This window comes from Erpetoichthys calabaricus, chromosome 5 (genome assembly GCF_900747795.2).
Source record: "Erpetoichthys calabaricus chromosome 5, fErpCal1.3, whole genome shotgun sequence".
NCBI lineage: Eukaryota > Metazoa > Chordata > Cladistia > Polypteriformes > Polypteridae > Erpetoichthys > Erpetoichthys calabaricus.
Genome location: NC_041398.2, coordinates 108,550,117 through 108,565,335, shown reverse-complemented (window position 1 = coordinate 108,565,335; position 15,219 = coordinate 108,550,117). Strand labels below are relative to the sequence as shown.

The window sequence follows — 15,219 nt, the reverse complement described above, 5'->3', positions numbered from 1 at the left end:
ACAAAGGCTTTATGGGTAGATGGCGGACAAAAACTTTTGTTGACAAAACATCCCAACCACATCCTGATTAGTTTGTCATAAGGCATTACTTGGAACCTACAGACACCAAAATTACCCTTCGTAACCTCAGCACTAGCTATTGTTTTTGCAGGCATAACACTAAATCATTTTGAGAATCACATAATTTCTATAAAACATGCTTTTAGACACTGCTATGTATTGGGAATAGTTTTGTGTGTCAGGGCCTGAAAGACTTGTGAAAACAAGATGGGAGACACTATATTATAGGAAGCAGCCTCTGAAAAGGATGTATGGGTTTATGTTCACATGACATTTTTACTATCTAAATGTTATATAGCAGCCATTAAAAAGGTAAATAAAATGTTAGGTTATATTGTAAGAACTGTTGAATATAAATCAAGGCACGTTATGCTCAGATTTTATAATGCACTAGTAAGACCACATCTCGAGTATTGTGTGCAGTTCTGGTCACAAGTTTACGAGAATGACAAGAAGAACAACTAGGCCCTGATTCCAGGACTACAGGGGTTGAATTATGAGGAAAGATTAAAAGAGCTGAGCCTTTTTAGTTTAATCAAAAGGAGATTAAGAGGTGACATGACTAAAGTGTTTAAAATTATGAAGGAAATTAGTCCAGTTAATCGAGACTGTTATTTTAAAATGAGTTCATCAAGAACACAGTTTGAAACTTGTTAGGGGTAAATTTCGCACAAACATTAGGAAGTTTTTCTTTACACAAAAAATGATAAGACACTTGGAATAAGCTACCAAGTAGTGTGCTAGACAGTAAGACTTTAGGGACTTTCAAAACTCGACTTGATGTTTTTTTGGAAGAAATAAGTGGATAGGACTGGCAAGCTTTGTTTGGCTGAGTAGCCTGTTCTTGTCTAGATTGTTCTGATGTTCTAATAACAACGCTTGAAGAATTAAATAACAAGGTACACCTATGTGATGACACAAAACAACATCCACATGACCAGCACTAAGCTTTATTGTTAACAAAAAAATGGTGGTGTTCTTTAGAAAATAATCCAAAATGACTGCCTGCAACAGAAAGAAATCACAAATCATGATGTTACAATAATCAAGAACCAATGTATAGTTTGAGCCATGCCAAGATATAGTAAAAATGGTAGATCAAAAAAGGTTGAATGAAGAGATGAACAACTTACAAAAAAATCTAAATACTAGTCAGATATCAGTATGGAGTTGATTAGCAAAAAACACAAGAAAAGCAAACATCAAAAACACAATAGGGATGACAAAACCAGTCATCAAAAGTGCAACAGCAAAAAAGCCCAACTGTTATCCATTATTTTTTTCCCTGTCTAAGTTCCTAAATTTGCTAGGCTTAGTTTAGCAAATCTAAAGCTTGGACATGGAGAATAGCCCATCCCTATGTTATAATGCAGAAGTACAAAGGCATCAAAGATCAGGACTGCGTCACACAACGTCACAAGCAGTTAGTCTTGTTAACAGTGATACTGTATAGCCATGGTAATCACAAAATGGCATCACAATAACATTGATAAGGCAATGGTAAAAAAAATAATAACAATAAAAACAATGACAAATACAAAAATACAGAGAGCATGTTCCAAAACAAGTCTGTAATTGTAATTGCTCTGTATACATACATGATTACATGATCATGTATAGTGTATTCATTAGTTTAACATAAAAAGTGTTTTATTTAAAAACCAAAAACAAAAGCTAAGTCAAAAACATCATTCAAAACAACAGGGAGAAAGAGAAAGATATGAGAGAGAGCGAGGGAAACATTGCCAGAAACAAAGGTATTACATAATCGCAGCAGGCTGATATTCTTCTGATTTGTTTGGGGCACTGTCTGACTTGCCATCTGTTATTTGTAGCCAATTAGAAAACAGGGAGTGAAAAAACAAATGACTTTTAAGTGCAATAACCCTACTCAGTCATTTCCAGACCAGGCACATGGCGAAGCACTCTCCTGATATAATGTGGACAAACTTGGTTACAAATTGCCAAGAATTTTAATGTGAACAATTATCTTAAAATTTTACATCCAGAAAATGAAAAACAAATAAAATAATCATGATCATAATATATAATTTTATGTATAATGGTTGACTTTTTCAACCATTATACTGATTTGCTTCCTGGCTTGCACCCAATGTTTTTGGAACAGGCTCTGGAACACTGCAACACTGTACTGGAATAAGAAGCCTCTGAAAGTGAATGAATGAATGAATAAATGAATGAATGTGTGGAAGTAAGCCCCGAGGAAGACAGGAATAATTCAATCAATCAGTCTTTATTCAGTCACAGATGAGCATGTGGATTCATACTTTGCAAAGCAGAAGAGCAAAATTTTCTGGTTTCAATTGGCTTTTAATATTCATTTTCCTCCCTCCCCCTTACTTATGAAACAGCATCTAAGCATTTCATCAATTTGGCCAACCGTTTATTTCTTGTGTACGTGTCAAGAGGGTCCCCAAAGAAGGAAAGGTCATCTTTCCTGTGTCTAACAGATGTGTTTCTAAAGAAGGAAGTTGTCTTATGTCAGCTTACTGCAACCTGTTTTATGACAGACGCCTGTATCTTTTAACACTTAATAGCTTGCAAGCTGTTAAATTTTCTTTCCCAAATGAATGAATGAATATCAGCATATACTGTAATGCATATTTAAACAAAGAAGAAAAAATATAATTACCTTAATGTGTACAGAACTCTTCCATCATTCCAGAGCCTAAGTAGACGATTAGGTGTTGTGATCCAATGAGCATCTGACTTTCTTGAATTCCTAAAAAAAGTGTCTGGAATCCATATCTTTCCAACCATGTTGCTATTTAGCATAAGAACCTTCATTGTACTGTTGAATTTCAATCTGCTATCATACCAAGTCTGGGCAAAGAATATGTCGATTGTATATTCCTAAAATAAAAAAAAAGTTGAACATGCACCTGTTTATTTTTTTTATCTATATTATTTCACAATAAATCTTTTTTCCACCTAAGTGTATGCATGTATTCACCCAATCTTTTTTTCTGTATAAAATGCACGATCAAATGAGTGAAAATGCAAAAGATGAATTGCTCAGTTTTGCATTCCATATGTTTCAGCGACATTCTTGATACTCCATTAATCCATCTATTTTGTGAACCAGTAGTTTCCATTGTAGTTCTGTAGAATCTTGGAGCACATCTCGATAGCACTGGGTACAAAGCAGGTATCAACCCTGGATGAGACACTAGTGTATTATAAAGCACATTTATGTATGTAATCATAATGCGGCAATTTAGAGTTGCCAATTATCTTGTCATGCATGACTTTGGGATTTAGGAGACTACTGCAGGAGTCAGAGAAAGCTTAACATGTAAAACTTGTTATTGTATTGTGATATCTGCAGCTGTAAGGCACCATACCTAATGACTGTAGACTCTTTTTATAGCCTGTCAGCTTTTTGACCTGATATCCCCTATGCAGCATCACAGAGAGGAAAAGACTATGCTGGCAGCAACAGAAGCAAGGAAGCGACCATCTCTAATTGGGACAACAGTCCGTCATAAACCACACTTTTACGCACACGCTCAGACACACACACACAAACTCCCCCATATCTGGACAATTTACTCTCAAAACGACATAATATTTTCATCTTTTAGACTTGTTAAGAAACCCATGCAAATCTGGACTGAAAATGTAATCTCCATACAAGCAGTTATCAGTCTGGGAATTGTCAGATCTGAGGGGCTCTGAGACAGCAGCACTTGTCACTGTTCTACAGTGCCTACTGCTTGCATTTGTTAATATATTTTTTATATTTACTACTCACACATTTAAACAAAGCACACTGAAATAATTAGCATCGTTTTTACAAATTAAATACTTGCTGCTTATGCCCATTCGTTGTGAATTATACCAGAAGTCATGTGGTTTGTGGTCCGTTTTCTTAGACAGTAGGCCACACTGCCTGGCCAAACACAGCTAAGTGTGCTGGGCAACTTATGCATTTTTGTAAGTAGAAACAGAACAGTTTAAATATTAAAACATTTTTACATTATACATTTACATTGGTTTATTTTGAACATCAACACAATTTTGAGTGAACAAGGTTTATCATCTTTATACTGTGCATTTTAAATATTTGTTTTCATTTAAGTTTCCTTGTAACTGGACCTTGACACCTTGTACTGAATATTGAAACACTGTAAAACTGAACAATGTTTCATGTTTAGTCAAATTCAAAAACAATGCAATTTGTCTTTTATAAACATTTAAAATGCATTGGTATAAAAACATTTTCTCAAAGAAGAAATTTGCAACAGTCATTCCTATAGTGTACTTGGAACAACAACAACAAACATGATTTATACTTAAGAGAGATACTTAAGGAAATAAACAAAACGTAATATTTCACTGGGATTAATTTATTTTAGCCCTAAAGGCTTTGTGTTGCTTTCCATTTGGCAGACCCATCTTTAGTTAAGTACATTTCAAAGGCTGGCTTCTGTCTGTTTAATATGCATTAGTTTTCACTTTTACCTTAATTTGGAAGGTGTTACTTCTGGTAAATGTTAGGTCGATATGAGGAATGATGGGATGGAGGAGAAGATTTTATTTGTTGAAGAAGGAATTATTTCCTCAAAAGAAAAATTTACACTGGCTTTATGAACTTTGTTCCGAGAAGGTGCTTTCTAAATGCAAGTTGTGTTCTGAAAGGGTAATTTTAATTGTTTTGAAAGAGGATCATGTAGCATTTGGAAAGGGAAGACAGATTTTACAAAAAAGGTAAATCAAAAATGTACAATAGGTGGTGTACAGGAGATAATTTAAAATGTTCAGGTAAGAGGCCTTTTGACTTCTTAGTCTGAAGTCTTGCCAATGAACAGAAAGGCAGTGCATGCTGGAGAAGCTGGAATGCTTAAGTAGGACTTCAGTGTTTTCTTTTTATTGTTATTTTATGCTTTTGCTTACTTAGTTGGGAATTTCTGAAAACTGGACTTGAACCCTCTGATGGTACCAATGAAAAAAGAATTTTCATGTGCTGTGAGAAACTGCAAAAAATAATGTCAGCACACTGCTACCGGTGTCCTGGGTAGGTGAGTAAAGGGCAGAGCTGATACTGAAAGCACTCCACATTCCTCTTCCCATTCTCAGCTGATGTTTTATGAACGTTCAAAGAGTTCTCTGTCACTTGCTTGCTACTGTATATCCTTGCTTTACTTGAGAACACATAACCAGCCAGAAAAGAAGACGCCTAGGATTGGAATGATCAATATCATCTTACTAATTCTGCTTAAACTGAATGAAGATTTCAAGCCCCCAGGGTGTATGATTCTGTGTATCCCCTTATATACATTGTTATCCGTTTTAATGCAAACAAATATAATTTACAAGTAAAAGCTTAGAAGTCCATGTCTTTGTATTATTATAATCATTGGATACACTTTCTATTGCTTGTCTAACTGCGGTTCCCTAAGGTTTTAAGGGGACACCTTTGAGAAGCCCTCTATTGGTGGAAAAATTAGATTAAGGTTTGGAAATAAAAGACACTCCCAGTCAGCAAGCAGCCTTCCATTATAGGTCTCTAGAGTTGAATACACTGGTATAATATGGATAAAAAACAGGTAAGATGTCAGAGCTAACAGTTGTATAGCTGGTTTTGACATTTCTTCCTATCTGCTATTAAGAAAGAAACCTGAGGTTAGATGGTATTTTTCATGTTAGCTGATCTGATAATGTGATAAAGTGGGTGATTATAATAATAAAAACAGAAAGTTAACATTATCTTGTGAAAAAAATTACTGTTTGAGTTTTTCATGCGGTGTGCATTCTAACAGATGTGCACCCTCCTTGGCACTTCTTCCATCCAACATAATACCAACCAAGTCAAATCTCTCAAAAATTGGTGTTTATTATGAAAATGTAATGCACATTAAGAGAAGCAACACTAAAAAAACACTAAGTGAAAAGGAAAAGAATTAAAACCCTGCTATCCTGCTTCTTCTTTTGTAGGCTGTCTTTGTCTATCAGAGGAGCTCACTGTCCCACTTTCAGAGGACTGCACCAAACTTCTTTCTCTCTCTTTCATGTCTGTTTCTTACTCTCAAGATTCACTTTTCCCCGTTTCAGCCCCCAATATTCCTGCAACCCTGAACCCTTTGTAACCCCGAGGGTTGTTCTTCCAGGTGACCTTCCAAACATTATGTTAAGCTCGTAATGGCTCACTGCACATACAAAGGCAGTGTAACTTCCCCTACACCAGGCTGTCAGCGGGCAAGAACAAGCTGGAGGTAACCTGCCTACTGTATGTGCCAGAATTAAATTGCACATCAGTAAAATAGGCATGCCAAGGTGTAGCTGAAATGTTTATTAGACATATCAATCCTCCACATTAACCAAACAAGGAGCAGGCAGGACCACGATTAATAGAAAGTCAGATAGAAATAGTAAAGGTACAGAATCATGAAGTTAAAGGCAGAATTCAATAATGGGCAAAAGCCCAAAATCCAAAATGACATAAAAATCAGATAATGTATGTAGACACTAGACTATAATAATTAACTAGCAAAATACCCGCGCTTCGCAGCGGAGAAGTAGTGTGTTAAAGAGGTTATGTAAACATATATATATATACATAAACATATATACATATATATACATATCTACATATACACATATCTACATATACAGTAATCCCTCGCTATATCGCGCTTCGCCTTTCGCGGCTTCACTCCATCGCGGATTTTATATGTAAGCATATTTAAATATATATCGCGGATTTTTTGCTGGTTCGTGGATTTCAGCGGACAATGGGTCTTTTAGTTTCTAGTACATGCTTCCTCAGTTGGTTTGCCCAGTTGATTTCATACAAGAGACGCTATTGGCAGATGGCTGAGAAGCTACCCAACTTACTTTTCTCTCTCTCTCTCTTGCGCTGACTTTCTCTGATCCTGACGTAGGGGGATTGAGCAGGGGGGCTGTTCGCACACCTAGACTATACAGACGCTCGTCTAAAAATGCTGAAACATTATCTTCACGTTGCTACCTTCTGTGCAGCTGCTTCCTGAAGCGACATGCTGCACGGTGCTTCGCATACTTAAAAGCTCGAAGGGCACGTATTGATTTTTGATTGAAAAACAAACTCTGTCTCTCTCTCTCTCTCTCTTTCTCTTTTCCTGACGGAGGGGGTGTGAGCTGCCGCCTTTAACAGCTTTGTGCCGTGGTGCTTCACATACTTAAAAGCCAAACAGCCCTATTGATTTGTTTGTTTTCCTATCTCTTTCTGACAGGCTTTGCTCCTGACGCGCACTCCTTTGAAGAGGAAGATATGTTTGCATTCTTTTAATTGTGAGACAGAACTGTCATCTCTGTCTTGTCATGGAGCACAGTTTAAACTTTTGAAAAAAAGACAAATGTTTGTTTGCAGTGTTCGAATAACGTTCCTGTCTCTCTACAACCTCCTGTGTTTCTGCGCAAATCTGTGACCCAAGCATGACAATATAAAAATAACCATATAAACATATGGTTTCTACTTCGTGGATTTTCTTATTTCGCGGGTGGCTCTGGAACGCAACCCCCGCGATGGAGGAGGGATTACTGTATATACATATACACATCCACATATACATATATATATATATATATATATATATATATATATATATATATATACACATATACAAATTTACATATGTACATATATATATATATATATATATATACATATAAATATACATACATATATACATACATACATACATTTACATATATATATATATATATATATATATATATATATATATATATATATATATATATATATATATACTGTATATATACATATCTACTTATTGGCTCCTGTATTTAGGATATAGCGGGTTGGATAATGGATGGATGGACATTTGTATGCATAGCCCTATTTGCCCGTTTTCGTTTCTTTTCTTTCTTCAGTAATATTTCAGCAAACCCGGAGCTTGTCAGTTCAAATCTTGGTACTGACACCACTGTGTGACCCTGAGGAAGTCACTTGACCTGCCTGTGCTGCAAAAAACAAAAGTAATGTAACAAATTGTACCTCAGATGTTGCAAGTTGCTGGAATAAAGGCATAAGTAAAATAGATAAATATGTATTATACACATAGGAAGTATTAATTTATTTTCAGTCAAGTCATCTGCAGCAAACCTTTATAAATGAGGGTTTCTCCTTTTTAGATAGTGCAAACTGTTTCTTCTTCATTGAGGTTTTCTCTTGGAGAGCTTTTTTCATTTCATTGAAAATTAAAGCAGCAGCTGCCAAAATATGTAGCTTTCTTATTAATTTTTCAACATTGTGTAAAATAACTTTATAAAGTAACATAAAAGGTTTAAATACTGGTTATCCTTTTACACTAAAGTATTACTAAAGAGATACAAAAAAAGTAAAATGCATATGTTCTTTTTCTTTAAGGAGATTTAATATTACTGAAGAAAGAAAAAAAAAACTAAAACAGCCAAATGGGGCTATGCATACAAACTTAAAAGGTTTAAATAAAACAGAAATATACACTTTTATTTTTACTTGCTTAACTTGTGGAGGGTGTATCCTGTAGCAAAGCCCTAACTTTTTTTGTGAAAGCCCGTTTCAGTCAATAAGTCTTAAAAACAGGTGTAAAGATATTGACAATAAGCTACGCAAACCCACCAAGACATGGAATCGTTTAAATCAAGTATCATTACATCTTCCTTTCTTAAAGAGAAGTAAGGCAGTACTTATAAGCTTACATATATATATATATATATATATATATAGACATACATACATATATATATATATATATATATCTATATTTATATATATCTATATCTATATATGTATATCTGTATATATCTATATCTCTATATACATCTATATATATATATATATATATATATATTTGCAGCTGGAGATCCACGAAGGGAGAAAAAACGAATCACGTATCATAAAATAGTTTTTTTTTTTTTTTTTTATTCCTGAGCTTTCAACCCCTATCAGGGGTCTTCATCAGAGGATAATGCTTAGACTTACAAGAATCAAAGGCAATATATAGCAACACATTCAGTGGGGGGGGGTGGGGGTGGGTGGAGGTGACTAAGTCAGTATGATCAAGGGGGGGGGGGGGGGTTGTATAGTTTAATTATTGTGTACATGTCCTTCTTAAGTTGGCATATGCTGGATTTATGTCCAAGTGTCTGTTGATGGCGTTTTCATCTAATAGCCAAGACTCGGCCAACTCTCTGGCACTTTTAGTACTGGCCTTAAATTTTACTTTTACAACGTAAAACGCTGATGAAGACCCCTGATAGGGGTTGAAAGCTCAGGAATAAAAAAACTATTTTATGATACGTGATTCGTTTTTTCTCCCTTCGTGGATCTCCAGCTGCAAATATGCAAACCGTATCACAGACCTTCTCTTCCATATATATATCTAAATCCCCGCGAAATACTGCTTTTAAATTTTTATTAAGAAGAAAAGCTTTTTAAATTGAGGGAAAATATCCCAATAGCAATTTGTTAAGGATCTGTTTTTTTGTGAAGCAGCCTTAACACAGCTTTTCCGCTGTTTTATAAACAAATGCCATATAAGGTCTTCCTTTTTCCTTGCTTCGCCAAGGAAGGAGCCTTTTTATTAAATCCAAGGGTTCTTCGCTTTTTTTTTGTTTGTTTATTACAATTGTTATAGTTCTGTTTGTATACGATGTTGTCAGTTCAGCACTCAGGTTGTAATATGACCAAGCTGTGCAAGCTTACTGTTAAGAATGCAACGTATAGTTGTACATGAGAAAAGCAATCTTGCCTCAAATCAATGGCAACCTTTTGTAGGTCTATGAACTTAATTTAAAGTTTAGGTTTACACGGTGCTTTCTTTCTGAAGTACCTGCACTCATGAATAGGTCTGTATGCGTCAGTCGCTCAAATCCCCGCGCTTCGCACCAGCGAAGTACTGCTTTTAAATTTTTATTAAGAAGAAAAGAAAACCTTTTAAAATTGAGGGAAAATATACCAATAACAGTTTGTTAAGGACCTGTTTTTTTGTGAAGCTGCCTTCACTCGAGTGATCACTTCGAACTGACTTGCTGGCTAACCATAAGCGTTACCTGGTAGTTAACCACCCATACAATCAGATTGTGAATCAGACTACGAATGACGTGAATGTAATTACCCCGATCTACATGCTGTCAAATAAACGAACCACACGCCGTGGCACAATTTTAGGGGCTTCGCCTCTAGCGCTGACGTCCGAAGTTCGATTCCCATAAGGGAGTGAAGTGAGTGGGTGGTTACCTACCAGGTAACGCTTATGGTTGGCCAGCAAGTCAGGTAACATCAGCCACGGTGCCTTCAGTTGTGAGAAGCAGATCATAGAATGGATGAAAATAGTTTACTGTCAAATAATGCAAAGAGTACGCGACACGTCTCACTGCACTCGCTTACGGTAATCGAACCTCGGACGTCAGTGCTAGAGGGGCTTTGCAGCGGTGAAGTATTGCTTTTAAATTTTAATTAAGAAGAAAAGAAAACCTTTTTAACCCTTTAACCGCCAACTCCCTAAATATTCCCCACGCCAGGCGAAATCTGAACAATTTTCGTTTTTTTACTTTTTTACATTTTTTACATTTATTCAAGCAGTATTGACCACTAAATGTTGTGCAAGTTCTAGAAATGGGCAAACACATAATAAAACACAAAATGTACCTTTTCTCAGGCTTCTGGATTTATTGTCAACTACAAAAACGGAACAGTCAAAAGTAATTCAAAAGTCAAAAGTAGTTCAGTCAATCATAGTTTCATTCCCAGTATTTGAGTTTGCTGTGCCACAGGCCAAAGCACGGAACTGCACAAAGTCCTGGATTGCTGGGACACTTTGAGCAGAAGGTCTTGATGTTTCTACGCTGACCCTTCTTTGAACAGACATGACAGCGTTTTTCTGAAAGTCCAAAGTCCTTACATTCATCTGGCAACACTGCTGAAATACTACTCATAGGATCCTCTTTGCCAGTGTATACACGAAATCTATAAATGTAACCTGAATTCTCAGCTAAGCAAAACATCTTGATACCAAACCGTGCCCTTTTCAATGGTAGATACTGTCGAAACTGTAAGCGGCCCTTCCACGACAATAAACTTTCATCAACTGCAACTGACGGTCCTGGCATGTAGGGCAACTGAAATGCTTCAAATAAATGATCAATCAAAGGACGTAGCTTGAACAAGTGGTCGCGGTTTGGATCTTTCTTATCTGGCTCGTTTCTGTTGTCATTCAAATGAAAGAATTTCAGCAGCAAAGAGAATCGGTTACGTGTCATGACAGCTGCAAAAATAGGTGTTGCATACATAGGATCTGTAGACCAGTACATCTCAATATCTGGTTTTCTGATTATTCCCATCAACATCAAAATCCCAATGAATTTTTTCATTTCGTTTTCATCAGTGTCAAACCAAGCACGAACACGGGAATGTGGAGGTAAATTGGGATTTTTCTCAATAAACTGTGCTGCATACAGATTTGTCTGATGAACAAAATGTCTGATCAAATCAGGTGACACAAACAGCTCATAAAACTGCTCAGCAGTGTAATTGTTTACATCAACAATAAAGCCACACGTTCCCTCAAATGAATGCAGAAAAGGTAGTTCACCACGGGCAGCAGCCCAGCTGAGATGCTGGTGATACACCCACTCAGCGCCGTCATCCGATGCGTCTTCATTCACAGTATCATGCAGCGCACGTTGCTGCTCATCACTGTCGCTAAAATCTTCTTCAGAACTGCTACAATCATGATCAGAACTGTCCAAAATCGCCTGCAAAGCCTCACTTGAAGTCAGTTTACGTTTCGCCATTTCACAGCTGTTACATGCGAATCACGTCACATGACCGGCCAAAACAACCACAGACTTGTCGAAATACAACGTAGTAATAATACCCACGCCAAACCGTCAGTTATACTACTTGCCAGGCAATCATATAACCACAGGCAAATGTGCCGGATAATTCCGGCAGTATGGCATTAGCAATAAAACAACGGTGCCGGATATATCCGGCAGAGGGCGGTTAAGGGGTTAAACTAAGTCTTAAAAAGAGGTGTAAAGATATTGACAATAAGCTACGCAAACCCACCAAGACATGCAATCGTTTAAATCAAGGCGCGAGTCGAAAAACACCATCCCATAATATTAGTTAACGATTAACACATTTTTATATGTATTGTAAGCATACAATACAACTGATAATATGTTGCGCTTATTTATCTGGTGTACTGACATTTTTGCGCGTTTAACGGCTGAAATCTAACGTGGTTTGTGCCTTTCAGAATGAAAAGAGTTTGCATTTACCTTTTTAATAAAATAAGCCTGAGAAATCACCCCGTAAATGCACACGTTTAATTGCACATGTGTTAATATGTATGCTTACACAGTATTAAAAGACACTCAACAATTACACAGTATTAAAAGACAGTCAACAATTAACGACATTTACCTTCGTTCCCGCGTTTGACTTGTGCTGTAAATCTCTTCCCCGTTTTCAGTTCACGTGATTACGTAGGAGGCGTAATACGTGATGACGCAATACGTGACTCAGCCTCCTCCATTAGAGTATATGGACAAAAAACAGGTTCCAGTTATGACCATTACGCATAGAATTTCGAAATGAAACCTGCCTAACTTTTGTAAGTAAGCTGTAAGGAATGAGCCTGCCAAATTTCAGCCTTCTACCTACACGGGAAGTTGGAGAATTAGTGATGAGTGAGTCAGTCAAACAGGTTCCAGTTATGACCATTACACGTAGAATTTCGAAATGAAACCTGCCTAACTTTTGTAAGTAAGCTGTAAGGAATGAGCCTGCCAAATTTCAGCCTTCTACCTACACGGGAAGTTGGAGAATTAGTGATGAGTGAGTCAGTCAGTCAGTCAGTGAGTCAGTGAGGGCTTTGCCTTTTATTAGTATAGATTAGAAGACAAAACCAAAAAAGGTCAAAATCAAACATGACATTTCAGTTTTTCAGTTTTATCTGCCTTGATCCAATCAGGTAAATCTATACTAATAAAAGGCAAAGCCCTCACTGACTGACTGACTGACTGACTGACTCACTCATCACTAATTCTCGAACTTCCCGTGTAGGTAGAAGGCTGAAATTTGGCAGGCTCATTCCTTACAGCTTACTTACAAAAGTTAGGCAGGTTTCATTTCGAAATTCTACGCGTAATGGTCATAACTGGAACCTGTTTTTTGTCCATATACTCTAATGGAGGAGGCGGAGTCACGTATCGCGGCATCACGTATTACGCCTCCTACGTAATCACGTGAACTGAAAACGAGGAAGAGATTTACAGCACAAGTCAAACGCGGGAACAAAGGTAAATGACGTTAATTGTTGACTGTCTTTTAATACTGTGTAATTGTTGAGTGTCTTTTAATACTGTGTAAGCATACATATTAACACATGTGCAATTAAACGTGTGCATTTACGGGGTGATTTCTCAGGCTTAAAAGCTCGCCTTTTATTAAAAAGGTAAATGCAAACTCTTTTCATTCTGAAGGGCACAAACCACGTTAGATTTCAGCCGTTAAACGCACAAAAATGTCGGTACACCAGATAAATAAGCGCAACATATTATCAGTTGTATTGTATGCTTACAATACATATAGAAATGTGTTAATCGTTAACTAATATCATGGGATGGTGTTTTTTGACTCGCGCCTTGATTTAAACGATTGCATTTCTTGGTGGGTTTGCGTAGCTTATTGTCAATATCTTTACACCTCTTTTTAAGACTTAATTTAAAAAGGTTTTCTTTTCTTCTTAATTAAAATTTAAAAGCAATACTTCATCGCTGCGAAGCCCCTCTAGCGCTGACGTCCGAGGTTCGATTACCGTAAGCGAGTGCAGTGAGTGTGTACGCCTGATGAGTCAAGAATAAGGGGGAAAGACGTGTCGCGTACTCTTTGCATTATTTGACAGTAAACTATTTTCATCCATTCTATGATCTGCTTCTCACAACTGAAGGCACCGTGGCTGATGTTACCTGACTTGCTGGCCAACCATAAGTGTTACCTGGTAGGTAACCACCCACTCACTTCACTCCCTTACGGGAATCGAACCTTGGACGTCAGCGCTAGAGGCGAAGCCCCTACAATTGCGCCATGGCGTGTGGTTCGTTTATTTGACAACATGTAGATCGGGGTAATTACATTCACGGCATTCGTAGTCTGATTCACAATCTGATTGTATGGGTGGTTACCTACCAGGTAACGCTTATGGTTAGCCAGCAAGTCAGCTCGAAGTGATCACTCGAGTGAAGGCAGCTTCACAAAAAAACAGATCCTTAACAAACTGTTATTGGTATATTTTCCCTCAATTTGAAAAGGTTTTCTTTTCTTCTTAATAAAAATTTAAAAGCAGTACTTCGCCGGTGCGAAGCGCGGGGATTTGAGCGACTGACGCATACAGACATATTCATGAATGCAGGTACTTCGGAAAGAAACCACCGTGTAAACCTAAACTTTAAATTAAGTTTATAGACCTACAAAAGGTTGCCATTGATTTGAGGCAAGATTGCTTTTCTCATGTACAACTATACGTTGCATTCTTAACAGTAAGCTTGCACAGCTTGGTCATATTACAACCGGAGTGCTGAACTGACAACGTTGTATACAAACAGAACTATAACAATCGTAATAAACAAACAAAAAAAAAAAGCGAAGAACCCTTGGATTTAATAAAAAGGCTCCTTCCTTGGCGAAGCAAGGAAAAAAGAAAGACCTTATATGGCGTTCGTTTAAAAAACAGCGGAAAAGCTGTGTTAAGGCTGCTTCACAAAAAAACAGATCGTTAACAAATTGTTATTGGGATATTTTCCCTCAATTTAAAAAGCTTTTCTTCTTAATAAAAATTTAAAAGCAGTACTTCGCAGGGATTTAGGTATAGATATATATATATATATATATATATTATATATATATACTAGCAAAATACCCGCGCTTCGCAGCGGAGAAGTAGTGTGTTAAAGAGGTTATGAAAAAGTAAAGGACACATTTTAAAAATAACGTAACATGATTCTCAATGTAATTGTGTTGTCATTGTTATGAGTGTTGCTGTCTTTTATATATATAATATACACACACACACACATAAACATATATATACATATACATATATATATACATATCTACATATACACATATCTACATATATATAT

At 36.7% G+C, this 15,219-nt stretch overlaps 1 protein-coding gene across 1 annotated transcript in view; it reads right to left on the bottom strand.

Moving 5' to 3' along the window:
- gabrg1 (gamma-aminobutyric acid type A receptor subunit gamma1) overlaps positions 1-15,219 on the bottom strand; it is an 80,984-nt gene that overhangs the window by 14,819 nt on the left and 50,946 nt on the right. Inside the window, exon 4 of the mRNA XM_028803095.2 lies at positions 2,714-2,934. Within this exon, the coding sequence (XP_028658928.2) occupies positions 2,714-2,934 (221 nt within the window). The remainder of the gene's footprint in view (positions 1-2,713; positions 2,935-15,219) is intronic.